Consider the following 14,595-nt stretch of genomic DNA (forward strand, 5'->3'; position numbering starts at 1 on the left):
TCAATGTCATTTTATGAGAATTGCGTTTACCTTGAAAGAATTCAATTTAGTGAAATTTTCAAGAGAAAAAAGAGAAAATAAAAGGGCTTCTAAAAGTGCACAAAAAAAAAGATAACACAGGTAAATATAAGGTGAAAACAAATTTATTTCAAATGAAATCAAGCCGAACCAAAATAAAAACAAAATCCTTTTCATATAAAATAGTTCCAAGCATATGATGTGTAAAAAAAAAAAAAAAAAAAAAAAAGAAAAAAAAAAGGACTCGAAACCGCGCTGCAATATACATATAGAAAAGAAGAGGGGACCGAAACGGTGAAATGTCGAACAATTTTATCTGTAATATATTTATGCTGCCATTCAAAATGGGAAAGAGGGAGACCGTTTTTCTTTATGTGTACCACTTCGAATGAAATGAAAAAAAGCACATTGTGAAAAGAGCTTTACTAAATTACCATTTAGTGTTATAGTTTTTTTTTTTTGTTTTTGTTATTTTTTATTTTCTATAATTTTGTGAAATTTCCTATTTTTTTTTTTTTTTTTTTTTTTTCTGCTTTATATAAATACATCTCCCACCCTCACCTCATGGGAAGTACACATATACAAATTCTCACTAGAGGAGACCCCTTTTTTGAAAAATTTCTGAGGTGTAATTCAAATGGGTATATAAAATATATATTATTATTTATGAATAGCTAATGTGCATCCTTATGGACATATACGAATCAGTATATATAGAGAGTACCACTTCAACAAATTGCAAACGAATTGCACACGTGGTGATATGAGGACATGCTACGTCTGTAATAATTTTTTTAGAAAAAATTAGCTACACCCAGATGCATATTAATCCATGTGTCTAAGTTTTTTTTTTTTTTTTTTTTTTCTACCACTTGGATTGTTTTAAAGTATTTGAATCCTCTAATGAAGGACTAAAATCATACCTTCCAGATAAAAAAAAAAAAAAAAAAAAAAAAAAAAAAAAAAACTTAAATATAAAACAAATCGGTGAGTAAAAGACAAAAATAAAATCCCTTTTATGAATTATACTTGTGAAAGAAAAAAGGAAACCAAATTAATGGAATTGGCTGAGACGTCAGTTTTATTACAATAGATAAAAGAGGAATTATCGTACGCATATTCATAGTAGTGCTCCTTTTTTTTTTTTTTTTTTTTTTTTTTTTTCATTTTAGATGAATTACATACTCTTTGGTATGAGAACGAGATGTTAGAATCACATATCTGCATAGTCATATTACATACTTTGTGTGATTAAAGAAGAGAAATAAAAAAAAAAAAAAAAAACAGTAACAGGTTTAGAAGTAGTAATAGGTTTAGAAGTAGTGATAGGTTTAGAAGTAGTGATAGGTTTAGAAGTAGTGATAGGTTTAGAAGTAGTGATAGGTTTAGAAGTAGTAATAGGTTTAGAAGTAGTGATAGGTTTAGAAGTAGTGATAGGTTTAGAAGTAGTGATAGGTTTAGAAGTAGTGATAGGTTTAGAAGTAGTAATAGGTTTAGAAGGAGTGATAGGTTTAGAAGTAGTAACAGTAAAACTAAAGAGTTAACCAAGGAGTGAGAGAAAAAGAGAAGACCCCCAAAAGGCCATCATCAGCTAGAAACGGGATGAATTCCTTTTTCTGTGAAGACACAAAGGAGGAAGAACAACTTCTCCAGAAAATATTACAAGTTAAACAAGATAATTTACCCGACATCATTCAAGAAATAATAACGAAGAAATGTTTATCCAAAAATATATCAAAGAATGAACCTGAAAATGTCAAATTGGAGATTGGTGAAAAGAATGACTCTGTCTTGAAGAATCATAAGTGTAACACAAAAGAAGTGGTGCAAAGGGATGAAGAAGTGAATTTGGATGGTGCTAATTGTACGAATGATGTAGATGGCAAAGATGATGCTTGGCGTGTGAATGAGGAACTGCTAAAAACCGAATTGAATACCAACATATTTACATTCCATGTTAAAAAAAATGGAATTATAAATGCAGATACATTTTTTTTACCATACAAAAGTGAAGACGATAAGGATATAATAACAATGTATACATATAATTACAATTATTATGATGTATATACTGAAAATATCGAAGCAACGAATAAACTATTTCATGCAAATAAGAGGAGGTTACATAATGAAACACCAGATAATGAGGTCATTCATAAGAAGATTAAGATAAAGCAGGAAAAAGGAGAAGAACAATCTGACTCAGAACCAGCACATGAATGGATGGATAAATTCAAGGAATCAGAGATTATCGAACCAAGTTTACAAAAGCATGAGAAGACGACGAGACAAAATGTTTGTACAAACATCAAACAAGGACTTATTTTAACAAATTCAGGTCACGCTAAAGAGAAAACAAATTTTCAAAAGTTTCTTTCTCATTTTCGAGGTAGACTTTTCATTGGATGTAATGTTATTTATTCATTTTTTAAAAGTAAAACATATTTGGCTACTATTCAAAACAGTGAAATACAAGAAGGAGATGATGGGCAAAATTGCCATGATGATCCAAACTTTGTTAATAAAAAAATACAAACTTATAACTTAATTAAAAATGCAATATATTGGAAGCAGGACGAATATCCAGATGTGTCTGATTCGAACATTCAAAAGTTTATGTTCCTTTTGCTTATTCCTGCCCTATGTAATAATAAGGAAGAACACGAAATAACCACTGACGTGATATTTTAGCATCTACACTCCGTTACTCTGTGTTAGCCAAAACCATGAAACCGTGGTTCTACACCAAATGTCACCAAAAGAGATTCCATTTTCTTGTCTCTTAAGCAGAGAAATTGGCATAGTACAGGCTTGGGTAGCACAGAATAGTTTTGTGACAGGGAGGGTGGTGCTGATCGGGGTGATGCTGCTCCTGCTGGTGGGTGCTGTTTCGGTGCGAGGTTGCTCTTTTGCTCGATGGAATATAAAACTGATAAAAGAAGAACCTTAGAGGAAAACAAATTTTTCTAAAGAAGAAATGTGAACATATCCTAAGTCCAATGCAGTCCATATGCATGCTCTTTCGTCTTCACCTGCTTCACCCTCTTTAATAACCCATTCACTCCTTGCACATATTTCCACCTTGTATCGAATTACTATAAAGTGACAAAGCCCTATATGACAAATAGATTCCTCTACTTTTCATTTTATCCCAATTAAGTAGACTTGTGTTTGGATATGCATTATTATTCCTACGTTTTGTAAATACTTCTTGATGATACCCCTCGTTATGATCACTAATTTTTAATGTACTTTGGTGAATAATAAAATGTAGATGCGAAGAAAACACATGTGAATATATATTAATCTCACTAAAACTGTTAACTAGCATGAGAACATATTTCATTGTTTGTACATCAAGTGTTGTGTTTATTTTGCGTAAAATGTTTTCTGATTTGTTCAATATCATTTTTGTCGTGTCGTTTAAAATTCTCCTTTTCGCATAAACATATGATGTTAAAGAAAGATGATGTAAATTAGTCTGGTTAAAATGTTTAAGAAAATATATTTGGAATATTTCAAATATATCTTCATTCGTAATATCAAGTTTGGCATAGCAATACATGATATTGCACAGGATCGATATATTCATATTTCTCGCCAGAAGAATGAATTTTGCATTCAAATTATCCATCAATCTTTTCTTTTGAGTTTTGTTCCCACCGTTCCACTCCTTAGTAGACTTCTTAACGTGGGGTGAGCTGAGTGACAATCCTGATGACCTAGTTGGTGGCAAAACTGATGACCCAGTTGATGGCAAAACTGATGACCCAGTTGGTGTCACTTTTTCTGACAAATCGGATAACGCACTACCTGACACATCACTCGCTTCTATCCCCATTGAATCTCCTTCCAGTTTTTTAGTTTCTCCCAACTTGACCATACTGCTGAGAATGAAGCTTAGCTGCTGCTCATCGCAGGAATGAATTTTTTTTTCAATTTCATCAAAAACGACAGAAAGGTATGTGGGGTCAAGTACTCCCAATTTAATGAATCCATTAATTATTAGAGACAAATGTCTAATGGTGGCTAGATGAATCTTTTTAATCGTTTCTTCATAAGTTATTTTTAAAAATTCCTTTGGAATTTCAAACCAAATTCTACAACAAGCGTTAATTATGAGACACAAAGATTGGGTATTCATTTTTTCAATTTTTTTTGTTATTTCAAGTAGTACTTTTAAGAACATATTTTTTAACAAAACTTTTTGCTCATATTTGTCCAACGTACCTTCCTCCAATTTGTATTCTCTCTCTTGCATATTTCCAACACATTTGTTTGAATTCCCCTCACTCTTATATTTCACCCTTTCTACCCTTTTCACTATTTTTCCTTTATTATCTATTTCTGACATTGCACTGCTGCTGCTATGTTTGACAAATGTATCGTTCTTTTGCCACTTGTTTGTAACTTCTTCTACGAGTTCTGTTCCATATCCATTTTCAACTACCCTACTTTCGTGATGCACGAAATTAAATATTTCTCCATCTAGTTCCTTTTCGTCTAGTACACTTGGAATGCTGCTGCTTGTACTCGTCCTTGCAACTTTGCTCCCACTTCGGGCCCCATTTTGCGTCCAATTTTTACCTGTTTTTCCACTCTGTCTAATTGGTTCTTCCTCTTTTGTGACATCTTCAACCCCTTCCTCCTCCAGCTTCATTTCATGAGTTATACTAACAATTTTCCTCCCACGGAGAGATGAAACTGGGTGATTATCATTCTGATTTTGTGTTACATATTCATCTATGTATATTTTTTCCAATTTTTCATTTTGATTTTGTAAAAATGCAGGTGATGGTTTGATTACTTGAGAAAATGAGTTAAGAATCATAGCGAGTCCTTGGGGGGAACAAGACTTTTTATATTTATCAAAATTGGTTAATACAAAAATTAGCAACTTCAAAGTTAATTCACGAAACCTATAATCATTGCAATGTTTTGTAAATGCGTTTAATGTTATAACAAGAGGAAATGAATTGTCGCCAATTGGTAATCTCATAAATTGAGATAATATCATCTCAAATAATTTTCTGTCAAAATAATTTAATGTGTTTAAAGAATGACAAATGTGTGCACAACCTAACAAATCCATATTTTTTATGTCTTGATTTTTTATTCTTTCAATAAATTTATAAATTATTTTTACATCTCGATATTTCACTTTCGAATATGCATATAATATTCTTCCAATTTCTTTTATATCAAAACTATCACATATTTTATTTGCTCTTTCGCTTAACTTCTCCCATGTAATTTTATCATATGGGCCTTCATTTGAAACCCTTTCAAATGTTTTCGTGATTCTACTATGACTCATCCATGGAATTCCTGCCAATGTGTCATACGACACATTTCTCTTCCTTATTAAATAAGAGGATAGAACATGTTGTTCCTTTTTAATCAGCTTAATGAGACTTCTATATGTTGGTACTATCGTCATACGTGCACAATTTCGAGTATCTTGTTTTTCTTGCATCCTGGGTGTCACGTTGCTCTAAGGGCATTTTCCCTCGCACGCCCCAGGAAAGGTAACCCTTACGAGTGCCGTGAAGGCAAAAATGGGGAACAAGTAGGAAGAAATATAAAGTAGAAAAAGAAATAAGAAGAAACAACAAGCAGGAGAGTCAACAAATGAGGAAAACAAAACGACAAACTAAACAACAAGCAAATAATTAAAAGTAAATGAATAAAAATTAATCAATAAATATCCAGCAGGCACCCTTCTATATCTTTTCCAAATTCTCGACATTTCTTGTTGTGGGGGGAACCTTACGGGGCAGAAACAGGAGAAAAAAAAAAAAAAAAAAAAAAAAAAAAAAAAAAAAAAATCCCATTTTGCTATAGCACATTTGCGAGACCCCAAGTTCAAATTTGTTCACTTTTTTCAATCGTGTAAGATATGTCCTTTTTTTTTTTTTTTTTTTTTTTTTTTTTTCCACATCAAATTTGCATTTTAATTGCCACTACGTTCCAAACAGAAGTATTTCCCATTTGTCCCTCAACATTTTCAACCTCACAGAATGACAACTTCCAATTTTTCGTGCGCAAAATGAAACAGATTTTGTCATGTTCAATGATATATTTTACCGATTCCTTTTTCGGGGTATAACCAAACAGTGAAATGGAGATGTAATGCTGATACAGGGAAACAGCATTTATTCACGAAACAATGAAATAAATATATATTTCATTATTTTATATTTTATTATTTTTTTTTTTTCTGTACTGGAAAGAAGTCATACGTTTAATAATTGCTTTAAAAGTGCTGTTGTCTTGGAGTATGTTAGGACGAGTACAGAAATGTTTAAACTCGATCATTCCTGGGTATTGCACAACTGTTCACGACACTTCACTTATGCACGCAAAGGTTTTCACACAATCGCATGGAAACACATTTATCTGAATGGTCATATGGATACATAAATGAGTGAATGCCTAAATAGGTAAATGCATAGATACCTTTTGCATCATATCTGTGTAATTTCAAATGGACAAGGGTATTTTTTGCTGGGCCCGAATAGACGTCTTGAATGTGCTTAAAGGAAAGTGATTATATACGAGCTAAACGCATTACACACTTAAAGAGAAGGACGCAAATCTATACACATATGTACATGCATATGAACTATCAAAATCGGAAGATAGAATTTTCAACAACGGTGTACATATATGCAGAAGTGCGCTTCATAATTGAGAAGTCAAAATAAATTCCATCGGTTAGTGAATACGTGCATATAATTTCACTTCCAAAGTTTGGAGACACATATAAGGTGTACATGCTTGTTTGGGCCGCTAATGTAGAAAGAAGTGAAAAATTGGTGAAAGACAGAAGACTGAAACATGTTCGTCATACATCTTCACACACTCACCGGTTATATTCACCGGTTATATTCACCGGTTATACTCACCGGTTATACTCACCGGTTATACTCACCGGTTATACTCACCGGTTATACTCACCGGTTATACTCACCGGTTATACTCACCGGTTATACTCACTGATTATACTCACCACTTATATGCAACATGAAAAAATCGTTCTAATGATATACATTATTTAGTTTCATACATATAACATCTTATACCTACCTTGAAAATAGAAGAAAAAAAAAAATCCCTTTCGAAGCACCATCAATTTTTATACTCACATTTCAAAGATCAATGAACGTAGAGCTGAACAGCATACAAAGACACAAACATCAGCACGCAGAATGAGAATCAGTAACAGCACAGATGCATTCGTTCGCTCCTGTGTCACTAAACTTATGTGTACTCCTTTACTTTACACCTTTTCCACTTTTGTGATGATTTATAAATGTCTATATACAGACGTGTCGATTTGGTCATACAAGCATGTGTAAGACGTGTACACATAGCACAGTGGTTTTTTCTACCCATTTTGAAACGGAAAATATGTATCACACGACAGCGGAATATAAATGAACAAGAGAAAAAAAAAAAAAATAACAATAAAATAAAACAATGTAACAATAAAATAAAACAATGTAACAATAAAATAAAACAATGTAATAGTAAAATAAAACTACGTAATGGTAAAATAAAACAATGTAATTGTAAAATAAAACAATGTAATATAGTAAAATAAAACAATGTAATGGTAAAATAAGGTAAATAAATACATAGCATAAAATAATGAAATTGTGAAATTCATAAGAATGCATGGTCATGTGTTTCGATAAAAAAGGTTTTTTTACTTCCCTTCTACATCAACATTGGGATAGAAGTTATCATGTGGCTTCTATTCCCCATGTATGTAATGGAATTGTCCATAGTTGTTCAAAAAAAAAGCGTTTTTTTTTTTTTTTTTTTTTTTTTTTTTTTTTTTTTTTTATTTCTATCTCTTAAGGGGATGGTTCATGGGATAGGCACATTTTAGCAAAAAACTTCCCCTACAACGACACGCTCTACTCCTTAAGTCCATTTCATCAAATTTTTGTTCTTTCGAAATAAGGAAATTTTCTCAACTAATCCATCCTCTTCCTCTGGTTCTCCCAATCATAGTAATCTTCAATACTACCGATGTAAGGCATGTTTGATAAAATATCATTTGGTTTGTAAGCCAAAACTAACATTCCACACAATTGAACAAATACATTCTTCAAATAATCGGCAGAAACGCCAAATCGACATGTATCTTTTAATATGTTAGCATAACATTCAACATACCTTAACATCTCAAAATATTCCGATTGTTCTTCAAAGAGAATTCTGTTGTAGTATTTGGATGCGTTTCCTTCAAATTGTATAGGTCCTGGATTACAGAATCTATCTTCCATTTGCCATTTTTGTAAGGCAATTTTTAAACTTCTATACGCCTTACCATTAAGATCAACTGGAGCACTTGGAATAACTGGAAGATCTCCCTTAGATGCACTTTTAAGATATTTGCTTCCTTGTCCTTTTGGTAATATTTTCATCAAAGATATAAATGGAATTGCAAAAAGTTTCCAATCCTTTACATTTCCACATAATCCTCTAATGGAAACAATATATCCTGTAAGTCCACTTTCGATTACTATAGATGCAGCATGACCATAGGCATATGCCAACTTGCAATCAAATTCAGAAGGTAAAGAAGAACGACCTTGGTAACCAAAAAAATGAGTTAATCCCATAAAAATTCCAGAATATTTTCCTTTCTGTTTTCTTTGTTGTAATTCTTCTTTCACCATTTGAAGAAGCAATTGTTCTGTTTCTAATTTTTCAAAACGCATCGATCTTAAATCTACATGTAATAATTCTTTTATGATAAATTGTGGAAATGTTTTTAATAAGGCTAAACTCCATGGGGTCAATTTCTTAACCCATGGAGAAGAAGGTATTGATTCCTCTTCTCCTTTTCCTTCTCCTCCTTTTACTCCACTTTGTGGATTTGATATATTTACTAAATCGTTTCTTGCTTCATTTAACTCTCCTTTTTCATTTGCTTCATTTAGAATGTCACTAATCTCTGTTAATAATATTTTCATATGTGGCAAATGCATAAGTAAAGCATCTGGAATTAATATAGTACCATAATTCTTTCCAAGTTCTGCTCTTGCACATACAACATCGGAAATATCTTGAACAACTCTCCAAAGTGTTTTATCTGCTGCTCCATATTCCTCTGATATTATAACCATATTTGGATGGGTCTGCAAAGCACATTCTAACACTTCATGAGATGGAGATCTACCCATTAATCGAATGAAATGCCAATATTTTGGCATACTTACTGCATCAGTAAGTACATTTCCAATTAAAGATGCATAAACCTTTGTACTACTGTCAAATCCTACACATGTTTCTATCAATTCGTGTATCAAATTGTTAGAACCTGTCAATGGAATACCAACAACTGATGTGGGAATTTTTTTCTCCATAAAATATTCACACAGTAAAGCAGCTTCTGTAATAGTGACATTCGAACCTGGCATAACTAAACCATTTAACTGCAAACTTTTCACTGTTTCGCACACCTTATTTCTATTCTCCTTATCAAAAAGAGAATGTTCTGGAGAATTCCCTGTTAATTCTAATCCACCTTGATTCATATGTTTAGCTATATTATCATCGTCTATTATTACATATTTGTTATTTAACAAACCATACAAGCCATAAAATGCAATACACACCCCTTTTAATAATTTTAATCGTCTATAAAGTCCACATAATACATTCATTGCTCCAGGGGCTTGTCTTGATAAAAATACAATTCCAATTTTTATTTCAAACGATATGGGAGTAGCATATTTGTCATGAAAAATTTCCTGAATTTGAAATTTATTTTCATATGACATGTGCGGATAGTTGGAAAGAATTTGTTTCTGTGTGTACGGATCATTTGATATGTACTGTTTTCCTGCTCTCACTTTTGCTTTCAAATCTGAACATAATTCTGGCAATTCCAATTTCTTATACAGTCTCGATGTTTGCAATTCTGACATGCATCCTAAAGATTTATAACTGGAACAGTGTTGTTCATAAAAATCATTTTCTACATTACTAGAACTTAAATTCGTTTCATTCATGTATTCTGATGTGGTCTCTAAACTAACTACACCTACTCCTAACGCTTGTCCTCCTCTGTCATTTCCATAAGTGTTTAACAAACTTCCATAAGCCCCTCTCGTCGAATTCGCAACATTTGTACTTGCTTCATGATAGTTATTTGTATTTCCCAAATTTTTAGAATCATCACATGTGCTATTATATTTCATCTTCTTAGTTACATCATTACCTTCTCCTTCGCCTTCTCTACTGATACTACCACTTTCTAGTAATGCTGCACTTTCGTTAAAAAAAGTATCTTCATTAGATATATTATTTGTTTTATTTGCTAAATTAATAATTAACTGTAAATCTTCTGAATTCTGACATAGTAGAATATCCTTTGTTGGTATTTTTACCGTATAACAACGTGAATTGCTAAGATGTCCGTTGAACTGAATTGGTCCTGGAGCTCTATATAAATCATACAGAGACCACAAATGCCTAACATCTTTCAAAACGTTAAATAATGGGCTGTTAAGATCTACTAAATATCTCTTTACAGCAGGAAATTCCTTCCCTGTGTTATCCCTATTCACGTGCATAATTCTCAGAAATGGAATGGCTGCTGGAATCCAATTGTTATAGGAATCTTCCAAATTTTGTATAATAGACATATATCCTGTTTTTTTATGATCAATTAACAATCCAGCATTATATCCTAAGGCATAACAATAATTGCAATCAAAATTGGATGGAATAGCACATCTACCTTCATAACCTAAATAATGGGCCATAAATTGAATGTTCAAATTATTATCATTCAGTTTCGCTAACTCAGACTCCACAAGAACAATAATTAATCTTTCTGTTGCTATTTTACCAACTTGAATATATCCTGTAGATTCTCTATCCATTAATAACTGATCTCTAATAATGCTTGGTAAGAAATCCCATAGTTCTCTCGAATTTTTTAATTTATCAGGATGAAATGGACCTTCTTTCAATATGATATTCAATTCACCAATTAATATTTTCATTTCTGGTACAAATTCTATTAACCCTTCTGGTATTAATATAACACCATAGTTTTTATTCAAGGATTTTCTCTTAAGTATGGTATTTACAATATTATTAACAATATCTTTTAGGGATAGTTTTTCTTTTTCTACTTCTTCCCCAATTAGAACTATGTTTGGTCTTGTCTGCAATGCGCACTCTAATACAACATGAGATGCTGATCTTCCCATTACTCTAACTACATGATATACATTATGACCTGTTTTTACATCTGTACATAAATTTCCTATCACTTCTGAATACGTTTTTGTAGCTGTATCAAATCCAAAACTAATTTCAATTGCTTCACTTTTTAAATCTCCATCAATGGTCTTAGGTATACCAATAATCGAAATAGGAATATTCCTTTCTGCAAAATATTCTGCTATCAATGCTGCATTACTGTTTGATCCATCTCCCCCAATTATTACCAAACCGTTTAACTTAAGCTTTGCAACAATATTTTCAATAGCAATCAAATCGTCTTTATTCCTTACTTTTTCTCGACCTGACCAAAGCATATTGAAACCACCTAAATTTCGAAAACGGTTCATCAACGCATCTGTAATCGTTACATAATTTTTACTATACAATCCACCTATACCTCCCAAAAAACCTATAACTTGAGATTCTTCATTGTACCTTTTAGCATAATCGTAAATACCTGATATAACATTATGACCTCCTGGGGCTGGACCACCTGATAATATAATTCCAATTTTTAACACATTTCCTCCCTTGAACAATTCATTATTATTCGTTTCTTTCACATTTAATATGGGCAAGTTGTGTAGATTCTTTAAAAATTTCTTTACCTCTTCATAGTCTTTTTTGTTTATAAAATCATCTCCATGATTTTCTTCTAAAACTTGATATTCACTTGCCAATGCTTTGGGTAATGTTGGCTGATATTTTATTCTTTCATATTGTAAAGGGCTTAAATCATCATTTAATGATGCTGAATGCCCATGTTCCTTTAATTTTTTTATTTTCATATTCTCATTATCTACTAAGTAAAAGGAATTCTTCGTCTCTTTTTCAACTAAAAACTTTTTCGACGTTAATTTTTTCATCAAACAATCAATCATCTCACTATCTTTCTTATCTGTTGGGACTTTCTCTTCTCCTCTTTGATCTTCATGTTCTTCTAAATTAAAGTGACATTCATTGTCTCTTAGTAGGACGGACATGGTTTTAATTAATCTGTGTGGGGATGCTTTCTTCGCTTCTCCACTGTTGTCATTAGGATTCCTCATCTTGCTAAAAATACAGTTATGTAAGAGGGATATGATGATACTACAGATTCCCAGGTGTGTTTCCAAATATTATGGGTAACTAACGCATATATATATGTGTTTTCCCTAACTGCTATACAATTTTTTGTCTCCCTTTGTAAAAGATTTAATAATTTTCTTCTAAGTTCCCTTTTGTGGAGAATGATCGACACTTTATATATCGCTAATATGAAACGCTTGGGGGTGCGGTGATGACTATTAAATGTATGTACATATATATATATAAGCATATATATTTGTGCATAGATACAAATGTGTACACAAAATAAACCTTCTTTCACATATGGAAAAAAAAAAAAAAAAAATATAGCTAATAAATTCTTCTAGCTCCCCCAAAAAAAAAAAAAAAAAAAATTAATTATAGGACTTATCGAAAGAAAATTTGCTATATGTAGAATCTATCCTTTTCCATAAATTCTTGCATACTTGTACGCGCGATGCCTATTTTTTTTTTTTTTTTTTTTTTTTTCCCCTTATATCTTTATTTGCAATGAAATGAAAATCCAAAATAGTATATGTTACACGTAGAAATTTCCTCAACACTTTTGAAAAATATATATCATCACAGGTATGGTAAATTAAAAAAGTGTATTTATTTTATATGAGAAATTCAAAACATAGAATATGTATTTCTATTTTAGCATAAACGGTCTTCTTCACAACGATCTTTTGAGGGATATATGATATATCTTTTTGTGAAGTAAAAATAAGTTTTGTTGTAAAAATTCATTATATTCACAAGTGCATGTAAGGGGTGTTAGTAAAACATTTTAAAAACATTTACCACATACACCTGAAAAAATTTAAACATATATGTACAATATATATCCACCTAGTAATTTTATGATATTCAAGGAACACATAGAGTAATCTTTTATTTGTGAAATAAACAACGATTTTTCGTTTTGAGAAAGAAGAAACAAAAAAAAAAAAAAAAAAAGTTCAATTTGTAATTAAAGAAAAAAAAAAAAAACGGAATAGTAGTATTAGTGGTTTATGTCATGTTCATGCAAATGAAGTTGTGATCCATAATCATGCATGAAACGAGCACATGTAATTATATATATATATATATACATACACCGATGGCATGTGGTTGAAAGGGATTTGACGTGTTTATGACATAAGTGTATAGTCATCAGTACATATTTTCATCTGCTTGCATGTATGCGAAAACCATATTATTCATATGTAAAATCAAAAAAAAAAAAAAAAAAAACCCTTGCATAAATTAACATGTATTGTAGAGGTTAGGAGAGTGCTTGCTTTGCAGGATATACGTACGTAAGAAATGACGAGAGTAAAATCTAGTAAAATAAAGCAAACAAAACAAGAAAAAAAAATTTTTTTTTAAATGCAATTATTTTATCATTTTTTATGTAGTTTAAAAAAAAAAAAAAAAAAAAAAGTCCTTTTTGAAGTATGCGAAGAAAGGCTTAGTAATTCGACAAGCATGTGTGACAGCAAAATACACACATACAACAAAATAGCATATATTATGTAGCATTTTGGGATGTTGTAAAAACAAACCTATTTTAGTGCAAAAAGTACATAAATCAATACTTACGATATGTATATTATATATGTTACACCTTTGAAGTGTTAAAGATAAAATGTTACCTCTGCAGCGCATATAAATAATAACGAAACTTCCTTTTCTACATGAAGACTACTTTTTACCCATTAGTAAGATTGTGGCATGGTATTCAATGTATTTGTCGCCATGAGTTCACATGAAAACTGAATTGATTTATACATTTTTTGTTTTTGTTTTTGTTTCTGTTTTTTTTATGAAATATCCTCTTATAAAGAAAAAAAAAATAGTATAAAAATAAAATTATTTACTCGGATGAATCATGCATTAAAGTTACACATTTGGGCTCGCAATCTTTTACAAAAAAAAAATTCTATTTTGTTCATATTTTTGTGAACAAGAGACATTTTTAAAAAAAGGAAACAGATGAAACAAAAAAAAGCAGACATTTAAAAAGAAAAAGAAAAAAAAGGGAGAAAGAAAAAAAAAGGAAAAAGGAGAAAAAAAGAAAAAGGAGAAAAAAAGAAAAATTAAAAAAAAGAAAAAGGAGAAAAAAAGAAAAATTAAAAAAAAGAAAAGGAGAAAAAAAGAAAAATTAAAAAAAAGAAAAATTAAAAAAAGAAAAATTAAAAAAAAGAAAAATTAAAAAAAGAAAAAGGAGAAAAAAAGAAAAATTAAAAAAAAGAAAAATTAAAAAAA

General features: G+C 31.0%; 3 protein-coding genes across 3 annotated transcripts; 1 reads left to right on the forward strand and 2 right to left on the reverse strand.

Moving 5' to 3' along the window:
* Positions 1–1,620: 1,620 nt before the first annotated feature.
* On the forward strand, positions 1,621–2,709 carry PGO_071310 (ribonuclease H2 subunit C; the record flags this gene model as incomplete). Its single annotated transcript, XM_028687004.1, has 1 exon — positions 1,621–2,709. One exon carries the CDS (start codon positions 1,621–1,623, stop codon positions 2,707–2,709), a length of 1,089 nt encoding a protein of 362 aa, XP_028542805.1.
* A 367-nt stretch (positions 2,710–3,076) lies between these two features.
* On the reverse strand, positions 3,077–5,458 carry PGO_071320 (hypothetical protein, conserved; the record flags this gene model as incomplete). Its single annotated transcript, XM_028687005.1, has 1 exon — positions 3,077–5,458. The coding sequence occupies one exon, from the start codon at positions 5,456–5,458 to the stop codon at positions 3,077–3,079; it is 2,382 nt and encodes a 793-aa protein (XP_028542806.1).
* A 2,545-nt stretch (positions 5,459–8,003) lies between these two features.
* On the reverse strand, positions 8,004–12,323 carry PGO_071330 (6-phosphofructokinase; the record flags this gene model as incomplete). Its single annotated transcript, XM_028687006.1, has 1 exon — positions 8,004–12,323. The coding sequence occupies one exon, from the start codon at positions 12,321–12,323 to the stop codon at positions 8,004–8,006; it is 4,320 nt and encodes a 1,439-aa protein (XP_028542807.1).
* Between the last annotated feature and the right edge of the window lie 2,272 nt (positions 12,324–14,595).

Source organism: Plasmodium gonderi (genome assembly GCF_002157705.1).
Source record: "Plasmodium gonderi DNA, contig: Chr07, whole genome shotgun sequence".
Lineage (NCBI taxonomy): Eukaryota > Apicomplexa > Aconoidasida > Haemosporida > Plasmodiidae > Plasmodium > Plasmodium gonderi.